General features: G+C 36.7%; 1 protein-coding gene across 1 annotated transcript; it reads left to right on the top strand.

The window, feature by feature from the left end:
• The first annotated feature begins 1,970 nt into the window (after nucleotides 1-1,970).
• LOC127425287 (trafficking protein particle complex subunit 3) lies at nucleotides 1,971-12,635 on the top strand. Its single transcript, XM_051671057.1, has 5 exons — nucleotides 1,971-2,122; nucleotides 4,130-4,227; nucleotides 7,568-7,667; nucleotides 11,722-11,904; nucleotides 12,026-12,635. Exons 1-5 carry the CDS (start codon nucleotides 2,081-2,083, stop codon nucleotides 12,143-12,145), a joined length of 543 nt encoding a protein of 180 aa, XP_051527017.1. The 5' UTR covers nucleotides 1,971-2,080; the 3' UTR covers nucleotides 12,146-12,635.
• The last annotated feature ends 618 nt before the right edge of the window (nucleotides 12,636-13,253 follow it).

Raw genomic sequence — 13,253 nt, 5'->3', positions numbered from 1 at the left:
TAGTTGAAGACAGAGAAACTAACGTTATTGAATATCCTGCTTTAAGCTAAACAGTAAATTGAGGCCTTCTGACTATTCTTATGTGTTATGGTCTCTTTATTATGTACAGTAGTGTGATGAAACTCAGTGCATTCATTGTACAATGTAAGAGTTATTTTTAAATCTTTGTGGAAAGTAGAAAAGATGTCTTATGAATTTTCTTTGTTAAAGTCTGATATGAAAATTATTCTGAAACCTTTCCTTACAATATTATGTCTATAATTTGATTATTTCACCATGCAAAATGGCAACACAACTTCAATCAGCTGTATTCAAGCTTTGGGCCTTGTGAGTGCATTTCTGCATTTTATAATTATTATTGAGTACAACTCCACACAAAAACTGACAGGCACCTCATTGATTGTCAGACTGCTACTGGCTTCCCGGCAACTATTCTAGATCAAACTTCAGCTTGTAGCTACTGCTTTACTCCATGGCTGCATTTTTAGAGATTGTCGTGAGAATATATCTGGTGAAATAAGAGCAGATTTTTTTATTTATTTTTATTATTTTTTTTACTCCAGGCATTCATGGACCAGATTTGTATGTTTCTGTGTTGCTTCTTCATACGTTTTAGAACAAGTTCAGCCAGAGGCCACTGAGACCAAGCCCTATAATGTTAAAGTGACTAAAGACTCCTTTGAGATATTGTTTCTATAGGTCTATAGTAATCACAAATAATCACAGGTTATTAAGCACAGACTTTGTATATGCTGATGGTGTCAGCCTTAGCATAGCCTATACATAATTCTATGATACAAAATTTAGGATCCACTGCATATGTCACAGGGGAGCTTTTTGTCCAACAATTTCTAGTCATTTGTATTTAGATAGTATGTACAGTATAAGAGACTTAAAAAGGGTACACATGCTACTAATATAAATTTTCTGGGTTTGTTGGTCTTTAGTCTCAGTGCAAGAATTTCTATTCTGAAGAGCTTATCCATCATTTTGAGCTCGAACAGCATGAGAAAGAAAACATCGGGACAGAAAATTAGACAGCTGCTACAGCCAGAAACAGAAATTCTCTCCCCAAGCTAGATCAACTGACTCAGCACAGCATGACATTATGTGTTGTTGTCCAAATCTCAATTTCAGAAGCTCTGAAAATAATATTTTGAATTAAATATCCCACATCTCCTTCCTGAGGACATGCATACTAGGAAATTTGATTGTCCTTATTGCTCCCCAAGATAATATTTAGAGATGAAATGTGGTGGTTGTTGCTGCCCATAACATAATTTATCACCAGTTATGCTATTTATGAAATGAAGAGTTCAAACCAAATATTATTTTCTGATAAGCTTAAAACCAAAATATCTACTTCAGAGAAAGGCAGTGGGTAAAACATTGACCATCAAACCAATAATCACATTTTCCTTTGAAAAATATACATTATTCACAAAGTTAAAATACCTGACACCATTTTAAAGAAAATGTTGTTATGTAAGGTCCTTTATTTAATGTTTTGCAGTATGCTACCATAGCCTACACGTTTTATGACAGCTAAAATTGTGTGGTTTGAATTAGAGTTAACAGATGTTAGTTTATGTTTGCTACATTTTCAGGAGAATATACATGAATTGCATATTAGATTCATGATAACATCACTTTCAGCTAATTTTACAGTTTACATAGACTGTAAATTTACACCCAACCTAGTTCTTATTTTAACGTCGTTCCACAGCCATCTAGTGGAAAAAATAAACAATGCCCCAGTATAGCGTTTAATTCAGAGAGTAGGGCATAATCTGCTTTACATGGTATCGGGTGTTGATTAAATCGAAGTATGTCACATTAAGTCACAATAAAAGACCCCTTAATTTCACTGCATAAACTCCATTACATAAAAATATGTTATAAAATCGCCTCACTGTACAGAACTACAATTCCCACAGTACAATGCGAAGCAAGACTTCCGGCGATTCAGGAAGTAAATCCAACACTGTGACAGGAACAACATCACGGGACTCATTGCACGAAGTAGATTAATAAAATATTACCTGTTACCTATCTGTACACACCTGTAATTTAAGACAACATGTCTAGGCAATCGAACAGAGCCACAGACAGCAAGAAGATGGTGAGTATGTGTGTCGTATTTCAGCAGATTTGCACTGACTACAGATCAGCTAGCTAACCAGCTATTACTATGGGGTACATTTCATGTCTGTTGAGCAACGATTCTTTATTTACAGGTAAAGTAAAAAATATATTATAGTATATTTGTTACCTGACATGCGCTAGTTTATTCATCTCTGTGTTGTTCTGCTGCCCCGAGATGAGGTGGGTCTCATCAGCTGTTTTGTCTGTCAGCACTATTGCATTAATAAACAAATGTTGATGAGATGCAAAGCAACATTTTAATATGTACTATAATTATTGAAAAATAGATTTGGTAAAATGGCAAAGTTCTTCGCAGAATAAACGTTTGAGAAGTCTTTAAAACTGTACTGTTATTGCACATTTTGTTTATGTAAGGCATTATTATATCACGGACTAAAACAATACAGTAGTTAAGTCAGAAGAAATGCACAGAGATTTATCCAGCTGTGTCATCTATATGTTTTCTGAAATTATGTTTTGTTTACATTTTGACATGTTGCGCCGCAAGGGGGGGGCGCTCATGTCTACTTGTTCTCTCTCAGATCTGAAAACCGCTCTGTGTACTATGATACACGTTAGCACTAAGTTGTCTGTATAATGCAAGGTTATTTTTAAATGCTGGCCCCCTTTTGTTATATAATAATCTTATTTTCATAGATAAGGGGTATCCAAGGAAATTTTATAACAACAGGGGATCTTTCGACATCAGTCCATTTCATGTTTTTACCTGATCTTAATGAACCACTGTGCATAGAATTGTATCTAAAAGAATTAACCCTCATGCACCGTTCAGTCATTTTTGACCAAAATCAGTTTTGTTTCTTTAATAAAACTGGTTTCCTTTGTCAGACGGGTACGAGACTTGGTGACTTTTCGTCCATTTGATATCTGAACACACACAAAGAAATTGGAGTTGATTTGATCAGTCTAAGTGGTGGAGAAAAAAAAAAAAAAGTTACACTTGTACTGCTCCTGGTTAGAAGTGACCACCATAGGAAATGAATGGGAAACATAAAAATCATAGATTTTTTTTTTAAATTTTTATTATTATTATTATTATTATTATTATTATTATTTACTATATATAATAAAAAAAACAGCCACAATGCAGAAAAAACACACACAGACATAAAGGTGTGAGACTACAAAACATCAAGAGTGCAAAACAAACACACTCACAAACATACACACACACAAAACTGAACTGGTCAGACTATAAAACAGAATTTTTATTTTTTATTTGTCAAAAAAAAAAAAATAATAATAATAATAATCAGCCACAATGCAGAACACACACACACACACACACACACACCAAAATGAATTGGTGAGACCATAACACATCTACAATGCTGAACACACACATTCATCTTGTTACAACCAGGGATAAATTAGGTTATTACTTGTTATTCTACTCATTTCAGGTATGCAAAAACTGACAAAAATAACCTCTAACAAATCAAACAAAATACTAAACTTTGACAAAAGTAGTCTTTGATAATGTTTAAATATATATTTAAATGCAGAACTTGACAAAATCTAGAAATCATCATCTCTTCAACCAGGGATGAATAAGTAGCTCTCTGCAGCCATCTAGTGTTTATACTTGTAATTTCATCTGGTTTATTTATTTATTTATTTATTTATTTATTTTTTACGGACAGCACAGTTTGAATCTTGAGACTTTAAGCTTTCAAACGGTGTATAATTTATGAGGATTGGTTCAGTATTTGAGAAAATTTTCATAAGAAAATAAAACAAATAAATAAAAAAAATTTCAAGGTCATATAGGTAAATAAATTAGTAAATAAAATAAAATAAAAAAGGTCTAAAGTATGATAGTCATTTTATCTATAAAAGTTTTCCTGTATATTTTTATGATTCTGTATCAGACGTTCTCAGTCAATACAAAAAACTGTATATAATTTTGGTGCTTTGAAGGTGGCATCCAAGTAAGTTTTAGGCTGGTCTGTCTCTTTAACAGAATTCAGAATTATTCACTCTCACCTATGGAGCCCTGGTCACTCAGCTGTGTAAGGACTATGAAAATGACGAGGAGGTGAATAAACAACTGGATAAGATGTGAGTTTTTCTTTCTCTCTTTTCCCTGCATATCTATTCCATCTGCTCACTTTTTTTTTTTTTTTTTTTCTCTTCAACATTATAGATTAAGTTTATATTTGTTGATGGGAACTGGACTTTTTTAAGTTTTCCATCATTGTTGATGTTTGCTGTGACACATTTTTAAAAGTGCCAATTTTTAGTGTATTTCAAGTAATATTAGGTCATAAAATATAAATTCAAACCATTTATAAAAAATAAATAGAATTTAGATGGAGAATAGCATGTCACACTGCAGGACACTCATATCAACAATTGTATTATTATTATTATTTATTTTTTATTTGTTTCAATTTACAATGTTCCATACTTATTAGTTTGAAAGAAAGGTGACAAAGGCTAAGTGACAATGTTACTGTTCAAAACTTTCCTTGAGTAAGTGTATGGGTGATTTTGTCCAGCCAGTTTTCCATTAATAAACATGTAGGAGAAAAACAGAGCCCTGACAGGTTTAATATGGATGTTGTATTGTCAGTGCACTTTGCTTCTGTACTGGCTGTGTGCTGTTAGTAGGGCTGGGAGATACACTCAGGTGAAACATAGATGCACATTTAAGATGAGAAGCATATTTAGCGCCTATGAAGCACTGAACACAAGATGAATGTCATTGAATTTGCTGAATTTCATTAAAATTTCAATGCAGGTAAAACCCTGTCCAAGTCTGTTCAGTTCTCTCAGTCTCACGTTAAGCTCAGTCCACCGATAGATATGCACACTGTGCGTGGATGTTTACATATCGAGATATACACGATTTAGCAAAATCTCTATCGACTGACACTTTATATCTTTGCCGTGACATATATCGTCATATCGCCCCTAGTTGTTAGTATATTAGGTGTGGTGACTGCCCTGTGTCTTCTAGTTTGCAGCAGATGGGTTGGGTGCTATTGAGAGTGTAAGATGTGCCACTTCTGTTTTTTTGAGAACTGTCTCTCTTCTCTCACCCTGCATTGCTAAATGAACAGTGCAGCCGTAGGTTACACACCTGATTTTTCAAATGCATGATTTTGTTCCACAGTTGGCTACACTTCTTAAATGTTCTTGCCCCATCAGAAAGGATCCAGATTACAAAGGCTGAGGGTGTTGAAGGGTGTTTAACCTTTTTTGTATTAACAAGTTTACTTCTCATGTCATATTCTTACAAGCAGTCTTAAAGTCCATGTGATGTGCGTTGACGAGCGCAGTTCGATTTGTTGTTTTTACATATTTCCTACTGTCGAACGACTTGTCCCATTTTTAAAAATAGCCAATAGGCTCTAGTTTACAGCCACACACAAACACACACACACATATACCCCTTTCCACCATGCTGCTCATGTTAGAGCTGCTTACAGGAGATACTTGAGAAGTGATCTCAATATCGGCCAGCTTTTCTAAAGACTTGAGAACCGAACAATGATCTAAATGAAAATATTAATCCATAACCAGCCAACAAACTTCACACAGCACACGAGGCTGGAGCCATTTTGCAAGTCCAATGCAGAACAATGAGAAACAAGCAGGTAAAAGATAATATATCCATGTTTTAAACAGGGCTGCAACTAATGATTGTTTTGATAATCGATTAATCTAACGATTATTAGAATGACTATTCAGTGATTATTGCAATGATTAATCATTAGCTCTTAACTGATTATTCAGATTGTGCCCCGACTTAAGAGGTTGTATTAAACATGCTTACTAACAATAAAAAGGACACAATCATCTTTTAAAAATACCTCTAAATTACATTCACTGATTTAAAGGGGAAAAAATATTTTAATTAAGTTTAATTCAGTAAAGAAATTCACTGCCAAAAATTGTATTGTTATCAAGTGTTTTTGTCTTGTTTTCCATTTAAAATTGTCTAAAAATCCTTAAAACAAGTTACATTTACTTGAGAAGCAACATATACGAAATTTAGACTTTATGTTAAATGACATCAAATGACTATTCGACAATGGTAGACAATTTTTTATTGCAGATGTTGTTGATAAAGTCCACTAATCGTTTCAGCCCTAGTTTTGAATCGCAATACACTAAGCATAAAGAACACTTACTCGAGCTGCATATCCCAAGAAACCTCCGGCTGCGCAAGAAATATGATTAAAGGGGGCCTGGGTAGCTCAGCGAGCAATGACGCTGACTACCACCCCTGGAGTTGCAAGTTCGAATCCAGGGTGTACAGAGTGACTCCAACCAGGCCTCCTAAGCAACCAAATTGGCCCGGTTGGTAGGGAGGGTAGAGTCACATGGGTTACCGTAGGGCTGCATGATTATAGCAAAAATCATAATTGTCGATTATTGCACTTGATATTGTAATCACGATTGTTAATGTCGATTAAAATATTAAATTACCGTGACGCCACAAAGTAAGCAACCATGTGGTTCTTCAGAGTAGCAGATTTCAATGGTGGATATGAGCTGCGCTCCAGTTACTTTTAAGCATCTTTTAAGCATTAAATATTGTAATAATGTTTGTTAATGTAAGGCCAAATAAAAATGATTTTAAATGGATACCTATAGAATAAATAGAATTATTGCTAAATAATTATTAGTCCACATACAGTAAATAATGATGAGTGGAAGGCTCTGAGATACTTTGAGTCAAACCGATGTAATTTAGAGTATCAGTGGGCAGCATGTAATCTTTTGCCAAATTGTCTTTTAAACCGTGCCTTGAACTAATCCAGTAGTCCCACTGATATTGGCTTTGGCAACATGGCTGAAATGCAATCTTTTTCCTCCTGCTTTTTCAAATGTATCAAATATACATTTGAATATTGTTTGTTTATGATATAACCAATTTATGCTTATTTATGATATAAGCAAGAGCAAAATTTGACTCTCTCAGGCCAAACAAGTTCATTCTGTATCTCTGTTATTTAATCCTTGGAGGTATTTAAGGGATAATTCAGCCAAAAATTCTGTCATTTACTCATCCTCATATAGTTCCAAACCCATATGACTTTCTTTCATCAGTGGAACAAAAAAAGAGATGTAAGGCAGAATGTCCACTTTAGTCACCATTCACTTTCATTATATGGAAAAGAGGTGCTATGAAAGTGAATGAGGCTGTGGCTAACGTTCTGCCTAACGTCTCTCTTTGTGTTCCACGGATAAAAGACACTCATGAAGGTGAATAAATAATGACATATTTTTATTTTTAGGTGAATTATTCCTTTAATAAGATCTTCAAAGTAATATATATGAAAGTTCCTATGGTTTGTGAGAGAAATAGGGGTGAATTAAGTGCTCTTGCACTTTGCTCAGAAGTTGCTCTAACAGTGATATTTTTATTCTCTTCTTCCATCCTTTCAAGGGGATACAATATCGGCGTGCGTCTGATTGAGGACTTCTTGGCACGGTCAAGTGTGGGGAGGTGTCAAGATTTCCGAGAAACAGCCGATGTCATTGCAAAGGTAACGCTAGTACTTTGAGCCAATCGGAGTGCGTGCAGATCCCTCCCTTAGGCCAAAAAAAGTGAGAGAGATCGGATCGCAAAGCAGGCAAGCATGTAAATGCGCAGGCAAGCAAGTGACTGGAATTTGAACTTCAACCTGTAGAAGCCCACATACTTTCAGAGCTTTCATCACATCTTCCTACCGTTTTAAATATTTCAGAGTTGCACAGCTTGAGAAACATCCACACTATGCTTTCGCAAAGCCAACTGGCCAGCCGTTTGTGTGGCGTTAGAGTGAACCGAGACCCTTGTGTTCCACTGAGCTTATTTTCTTTGGTCTGGGAGAGCCACAGACTGTGCTTTTTCATGAAACACTGCACCTCACCCTGAGCATAGGGTACACACTGTCAAAATTGACAGAGGGTTTATTCTCGATGTCTGTCACCTCTATTGCTTGGTCTCTTTTTTTTTTCACTCTGTCTGTCTGTTCCCCTGTCTGCTTGTTCTCTTCTGTTTTCTACTTCTTTCTCTCCTCATTTCCCCCCCATGTGTGCCACGTTGGGCTACTGTTCAGAATCCTGAACTTAGGAGCAGGGTGCCCACAGTCATGGAAATCCTGGCCATATCAGGGATTTTTAAAGGAGTAGTTCACCCAGAAATTATAGTTCTCTCATTGTTTACTTGCCTTTATGATGTCTCAAACTTGTATGACTTTCTTTCTCCTGTGGAACACAAACAAAGTTATTTTATCCTTATGTCTTTTTGGAGCTTGAAAGTGTTAGACCCTATTGACTTGCATTGGATGGACAAAATACCTCATACAAGTCATACAAGTTTGAGACAGCATAAGGGTGAGTAAATGAAGAGATCATTTTATGGGTAAGCTATCCCTTTAATATCTGGAAAATGTGATTTTCAGCTCATAGAAAAGTCATGGAAATTAAAAAAATAAATAATAATAATTCCAGTTATTCTCTGCTCTGAAATATTTCATCGGCTAGATATTTACTCTCTTTGGTAGAGTAAAACTTGCTCACAAGCCATAGTGATCTTTAGTGATCTCTTTTGATTAAGGATCTTTCCAGTCAATCGGTCAAACAGGTTAAAATCGGTTTGAATTTGAATGATTTTTAATAATCCTTATCCAGTTATAATAAACAGCTGAAAAGGTCTTGGAAATTAATTGGTCAAAAAACTGTAGAGTATTTTTCCCATTATTTATTTTTTCTATAGGCATTTCATATAAGAGATTGAAGTCATCAACCAAACTAATCTGCTCTGAGGTGAACCACAACATTACAAACTTTGAAGCAAAAAAATAATTTAAAAATCAGCCAAAAAGACAAAGGTACAAGACTATAAAGAGGGAATTAACTACTATCCCATGAAGCATTGCGATTGACGTAATTAAATTAAAATCTGTGGAAAATTATAAGTATAGTATACATATATTTAAAGTATATCGCAAAGAATTCAGATATATACAAATATATACATAGTTTGAGAGTGTAGAGAGAGCGACTCAATTGCATCATTCTCAGTGCATTATGGGAGTGGGCAGTCGCTACAGGGCCCTTTTGTCTCAGTTTGTGTTGCCTATGATTCTCTGATTGTTGGATTTCCCCACTCAGAATCATTGGTAGTGTAGTTCTTCACCAGGAATTCTGCTATAATTATTATTATTTTTTATTTTTTTTAATGTTTTAATTAAAGCTGGAGTATGTAATTTCTGCGACACTAGTGCCACCGAACGGAATTGCAAAATAAACGTTGTTTTTAAAACTGCTTTCTGAATACGCCCCTTGCCTGCAGTTGTTCGAACAGTCAGATAGTCCCGCCCCAACTCACGCCATTGAGTGCACGGGCAGAGTGCGCGGAGGTAAGCAGGTACGTAGTTAGACAGGCAGGTAGGCCATCCAATCATTGCATTCGGGCCGAATGAAATGACTGGATGGGCCTTTTACAGGCCTGTGACTGCCACAGATAATGGATTTTAATTTTTCTCTTTCTTTTTTACGAGTATAACAAAAAAATGCTTCTGGTATAAATTGCATACTCCAGTTTTAAGTTGAATTAACGCAGACTAATGGCTTTAACTGAGGCATATACCATGGATTAACAACCTCGAGCACACGGTAGGTCTTTTTTTGAAGGTTAAACATTATCGTTAATAATCAATTCCCGTATAGAAAAAATTTATCGGATATTTACTTCCGGAACCAGATTGTTATGCTCTGTAGTGACTATTCGTTTTTCTAGTTATGCTCAGCTCTAAAACATTTCATTGGCTAGAAATGTTTCTTTGTCTCTATTAAATATTTTTTTTAAATGCTTATCCAGTAATCACGAATGACTGGAAAAGACATGGAGTTGCATTGGTCAGTTGTGTGGGAACCCTGAATGAGTCAAACTCCTAAACTCCCTCGTACTGTGCAATTATGCAAAAACATCACGACTCATTTCAGGGAGTTTTCAGACTTGTAGTTCATTATATTTGTTTCGAAAAAGGGGCTAAAATTGTTAAAATGTTGCATTTCCTTCTTGGTTCGGTTCACTTTCGCAAAGCAGCATTTCAAAATGGACGAAAACTGTGTTAGTAAAGGTCACATGTGAGCAAACTGTCCACTCATTGGTCAAAATGTTTTTGCACTGTTTCCCGGGATTTAGCCAAAGTCCCTTACAAGACAAGTCAATCCACTCGGCCGCCATCATTGGAACACTCCCGGTCAGCTATTTTCTATGGATACTAGTGGCATAAAAGTACAGCTCCAATCAATGGGGAAAGACCGAAATCTCCAAAAAAGCTGGTCAAGATAATGATCAATGAACATATATCAAATCAGCAGTAAAGTCTGACAACAATGGTTTCATAAATTGTGCTTCTTTAGCTCTGGTCACGCTAAATAAAAACCCGCTATTTTTCAGACTGGTCCAGCATGCGCATTCCTGAGTTGACTGACAGGTGATGTCTGTATCTAAAAGGTGATCGTCTCCTCTTTTACCTGCAAGGCGGGACTTCCTTTTCTACATCCGCCATATTGGGCGTTTCAGTTTCTTCCATTCATTTTAATACAAGTGCTCCGTCTTGGGCTACAAGTCTCTGATTTAGCTCATACATCAATATACTGGTTTAAATTATATACCTGTTAAATTTTGTCAACCTGTACAAATTTGAATATTGTTTATGTTAAACGTCGCTGCATGGTACAGAATGTGTGTTCCAGTCAGAGGTTGCACTGCAAATAAACATTATCTGTCACTCGGATGGATATGAGTTGTAAAATTTGCGTCATTGTTATTTTTATCCGTCATTAGTTGCTTTTGCATTATTTCTGCATTAAAAAAGTGCCTGTTCTTACAGTCACAGAGCTCTCTCGCACCCACAAACAAGCACACACATACAAACAGCAGAAATAGTGAAGCAGTGTAAAGATGGTTTTTATCTGTCAAAAAGTTGCTAACGCTATCTACCTGTGTCCTGCCGCTATCCAAAAAAGACATTGTACAAAAATTACCTCAGAAAATTAGCTATTAAACAATTCCTATTTTAAACATGGAATTTATAAGTAATATAAACACCAAAAGCTTTATTCACATTTTAATTTTGAGTTACAGTGACGTGCTGACCTACAAAGTTCTTCTCTGCAGATTCATCAGATATGCTCTTGATTTTTATAGTAATATTGTTTGATTTGTTGGTCCATTGGGCCGAATTGCATTTTCACCAGAAGCGAACCGCTGCAGAGTTCGTTGCAATCGGACTGAAACTACCTCGTCTAGGTGGTCTCAGACCAGTTGTTTCGGTGCGGATCTGAGTGCAATTACCTTGTTCATATATGCCTAAACAAACAGAACTAGGGAGAAAAGGCACCAGGTTCTGAAACAAATGCTCCAAATTATCCAAGTGTGAAAACACCCTCAGTGTCATATAGTTGCTACTCCAATTTGGAATACAGCACCTAAAAAGAATGTCCCAGCTCTGCAAAATCCCTTAAATGAGGCCTTGACATCATAGATGTAGACAAGCAAGTTAGCATGAAAACTAAAAGGCCATTTTGTCTCCATATCAACAGGTAGCCTTCAAGATGTACTTGGGTATCACCCCAAGCGTGACCAACTGGAGTCCTGCTGGAGATGAGTTCTCTCTTATCCTTGAAAGCAACCCTCTTGTGGACTTTGTAGAGCTTCCTGATAACCACAGTAATCTGGTGTACTCCAACCTTCTCTGCGGAGTCCTGAGAGGAGCTCTTGAAATGGTAAGGAGTGTTATTGCGTGAAGTGGTGAGATGAAAAGCGAAAGTTGTCATTGATGAATCTTTTGATAACCCTTCGTTGCTATTTGCACTATAGCTAATAGCAGTCTTTCTGTTCAAACAGGTTCAAATGGCAGTGGATGTGCGATTTGCTCAGGACACGCTAAGAGGTGACAGCGTGACAGAAATTCGCATGAAGTTCATCAAAAGGATTGAGGAGAACATGCCAGCTGGGGATGAATGAGGTGTTTGGCTGAGAGATACTGGCCTCTTTGACCTGAGGGACTTTTTATGTTGGGTTGGGCACCAAAAACCTTCTGTGTTTGTCTAGAAAAGAAACAACCTCTTTGAAAACCTTACAACAATCCAGTTCATCTTAATAAAACGTGCTGCAAGGAGAATGCTCTCCAGAGTTCACCATTGAGAAGGTTCTCTGTTGCTGCTCATAGTGCTCCACCCAGATATTTTGCCCAGTTCACCAAGGATTTCATGGTCTTTCCACCTGGCCCATGCTTTTTTGTTTCAGGCAGATGGCGCCAATACTTTCACAATATGCAAATACATCGATTTTGTCTCCTTTTTGTGTCAGTTTGTCTCCAATGAATTTTTTGTTACTCTTATTTTTTTCAGGCATCCAACTTAGGGCATAAAGCACACAAGGTTTAATTTATTTAGCCGTGTATCATAATCAGATTGAATAAATCATTTACTACGAACAACTATGACCCAGCCTTATTTTTCATTCTTCCCACTCAATAGGCCTTTGACATAAAATAATATTTTCTTAAAGTTGTAATGAATAGCAGTCATTTGAGCCGACTGTATCACAGTGCCGTTTTTATGTCTATTACGCTTGTGTCGAAAACAAGTTTTAGATTGCTAATCTAAAACCAACATTTGAAGAAAGGGCCCCATGTTCAACAAGAACAGAGCCGTAGCCTTGCACATGTTTTGTGGAAAGTCTGATGGTGTTAAGGGCAGACTGGAGGGGTCTAGGTATGTAGATAATGGAACCTGTGTGTGCATGTTACAACTACCGAGCCTGTGGCCAGTCCCTCCACACGTATGTAATGAAGTGCCACGGCAGCACCCATCACCGTCCTTTGCTTGTCGTGTACGAGGCTTTGCATCGTGGGACTGTTATTCCTACACAGCAGATATATTATGTGGTTAGAGTCAAACAACAATAACAAGGCACCTAATTCGTCTCAGATTACTCAAGCAATGTGGAAGCAATCAGGGTCTGGAGGTTCACTGGTGCGTGTGCAGGACAGAGCTGTTTTGAGAGCCAGTGCGTTTTAATGGCGTAGCCGAGGGGTTCACGGTCATGTGGACTGGTGGAGGCCAGAGTG

Source organism: Myxocyprinus asiaticus, chromosome 34 (genome assembly GCF_019703515.2).
Source record: "Myxocyprinus asiaticus isolate MX2 ecotype Aquarium Trade chromosome 34, UBuf_Myxa_2, whole genome shotgun sequence".
Classification (NCBI taxonomy): domain Eukaryota; kingdom Metazoa; phylum Chordata; class Actinopteri; order Cypriniformes; family Catostomidae; genus Myxocyprinus; species Myxocyprinus asiaticus.
The sequence above is the reverse complement of the archived record's forward strand: the minus strand, read 5'-3'. Positions and strand labels throughout refer to the sequence as shown.

What these genes read in the sequence shown, in the direction of transcription:
- LOC127425287 (XM_051671057.1), top strand. Translation starts at nt 2,081, where the DNA reads ATGTCTAGGCAATCGAACAGAGCCACAGACAGCAAGAAGATG. An exon ending in CCACAGACAGCAAGAAGATG is followed by an intron (nt 2,123 to 4,129) that starts GTGAGTATGTGT and finishes TCTCTTTAACAG; the next exon opens with AATTCAGAATTATTCACTCT. An exon ending in TGAGAGGAGCTCTTGAAATG is followed by an intron (nt 11,905 to 12,025) that starts GTAAGGAGTGTT and finishes CTGTTCAAACAG; the next exon opens with GTTCAAATGGCAGTGGATGT.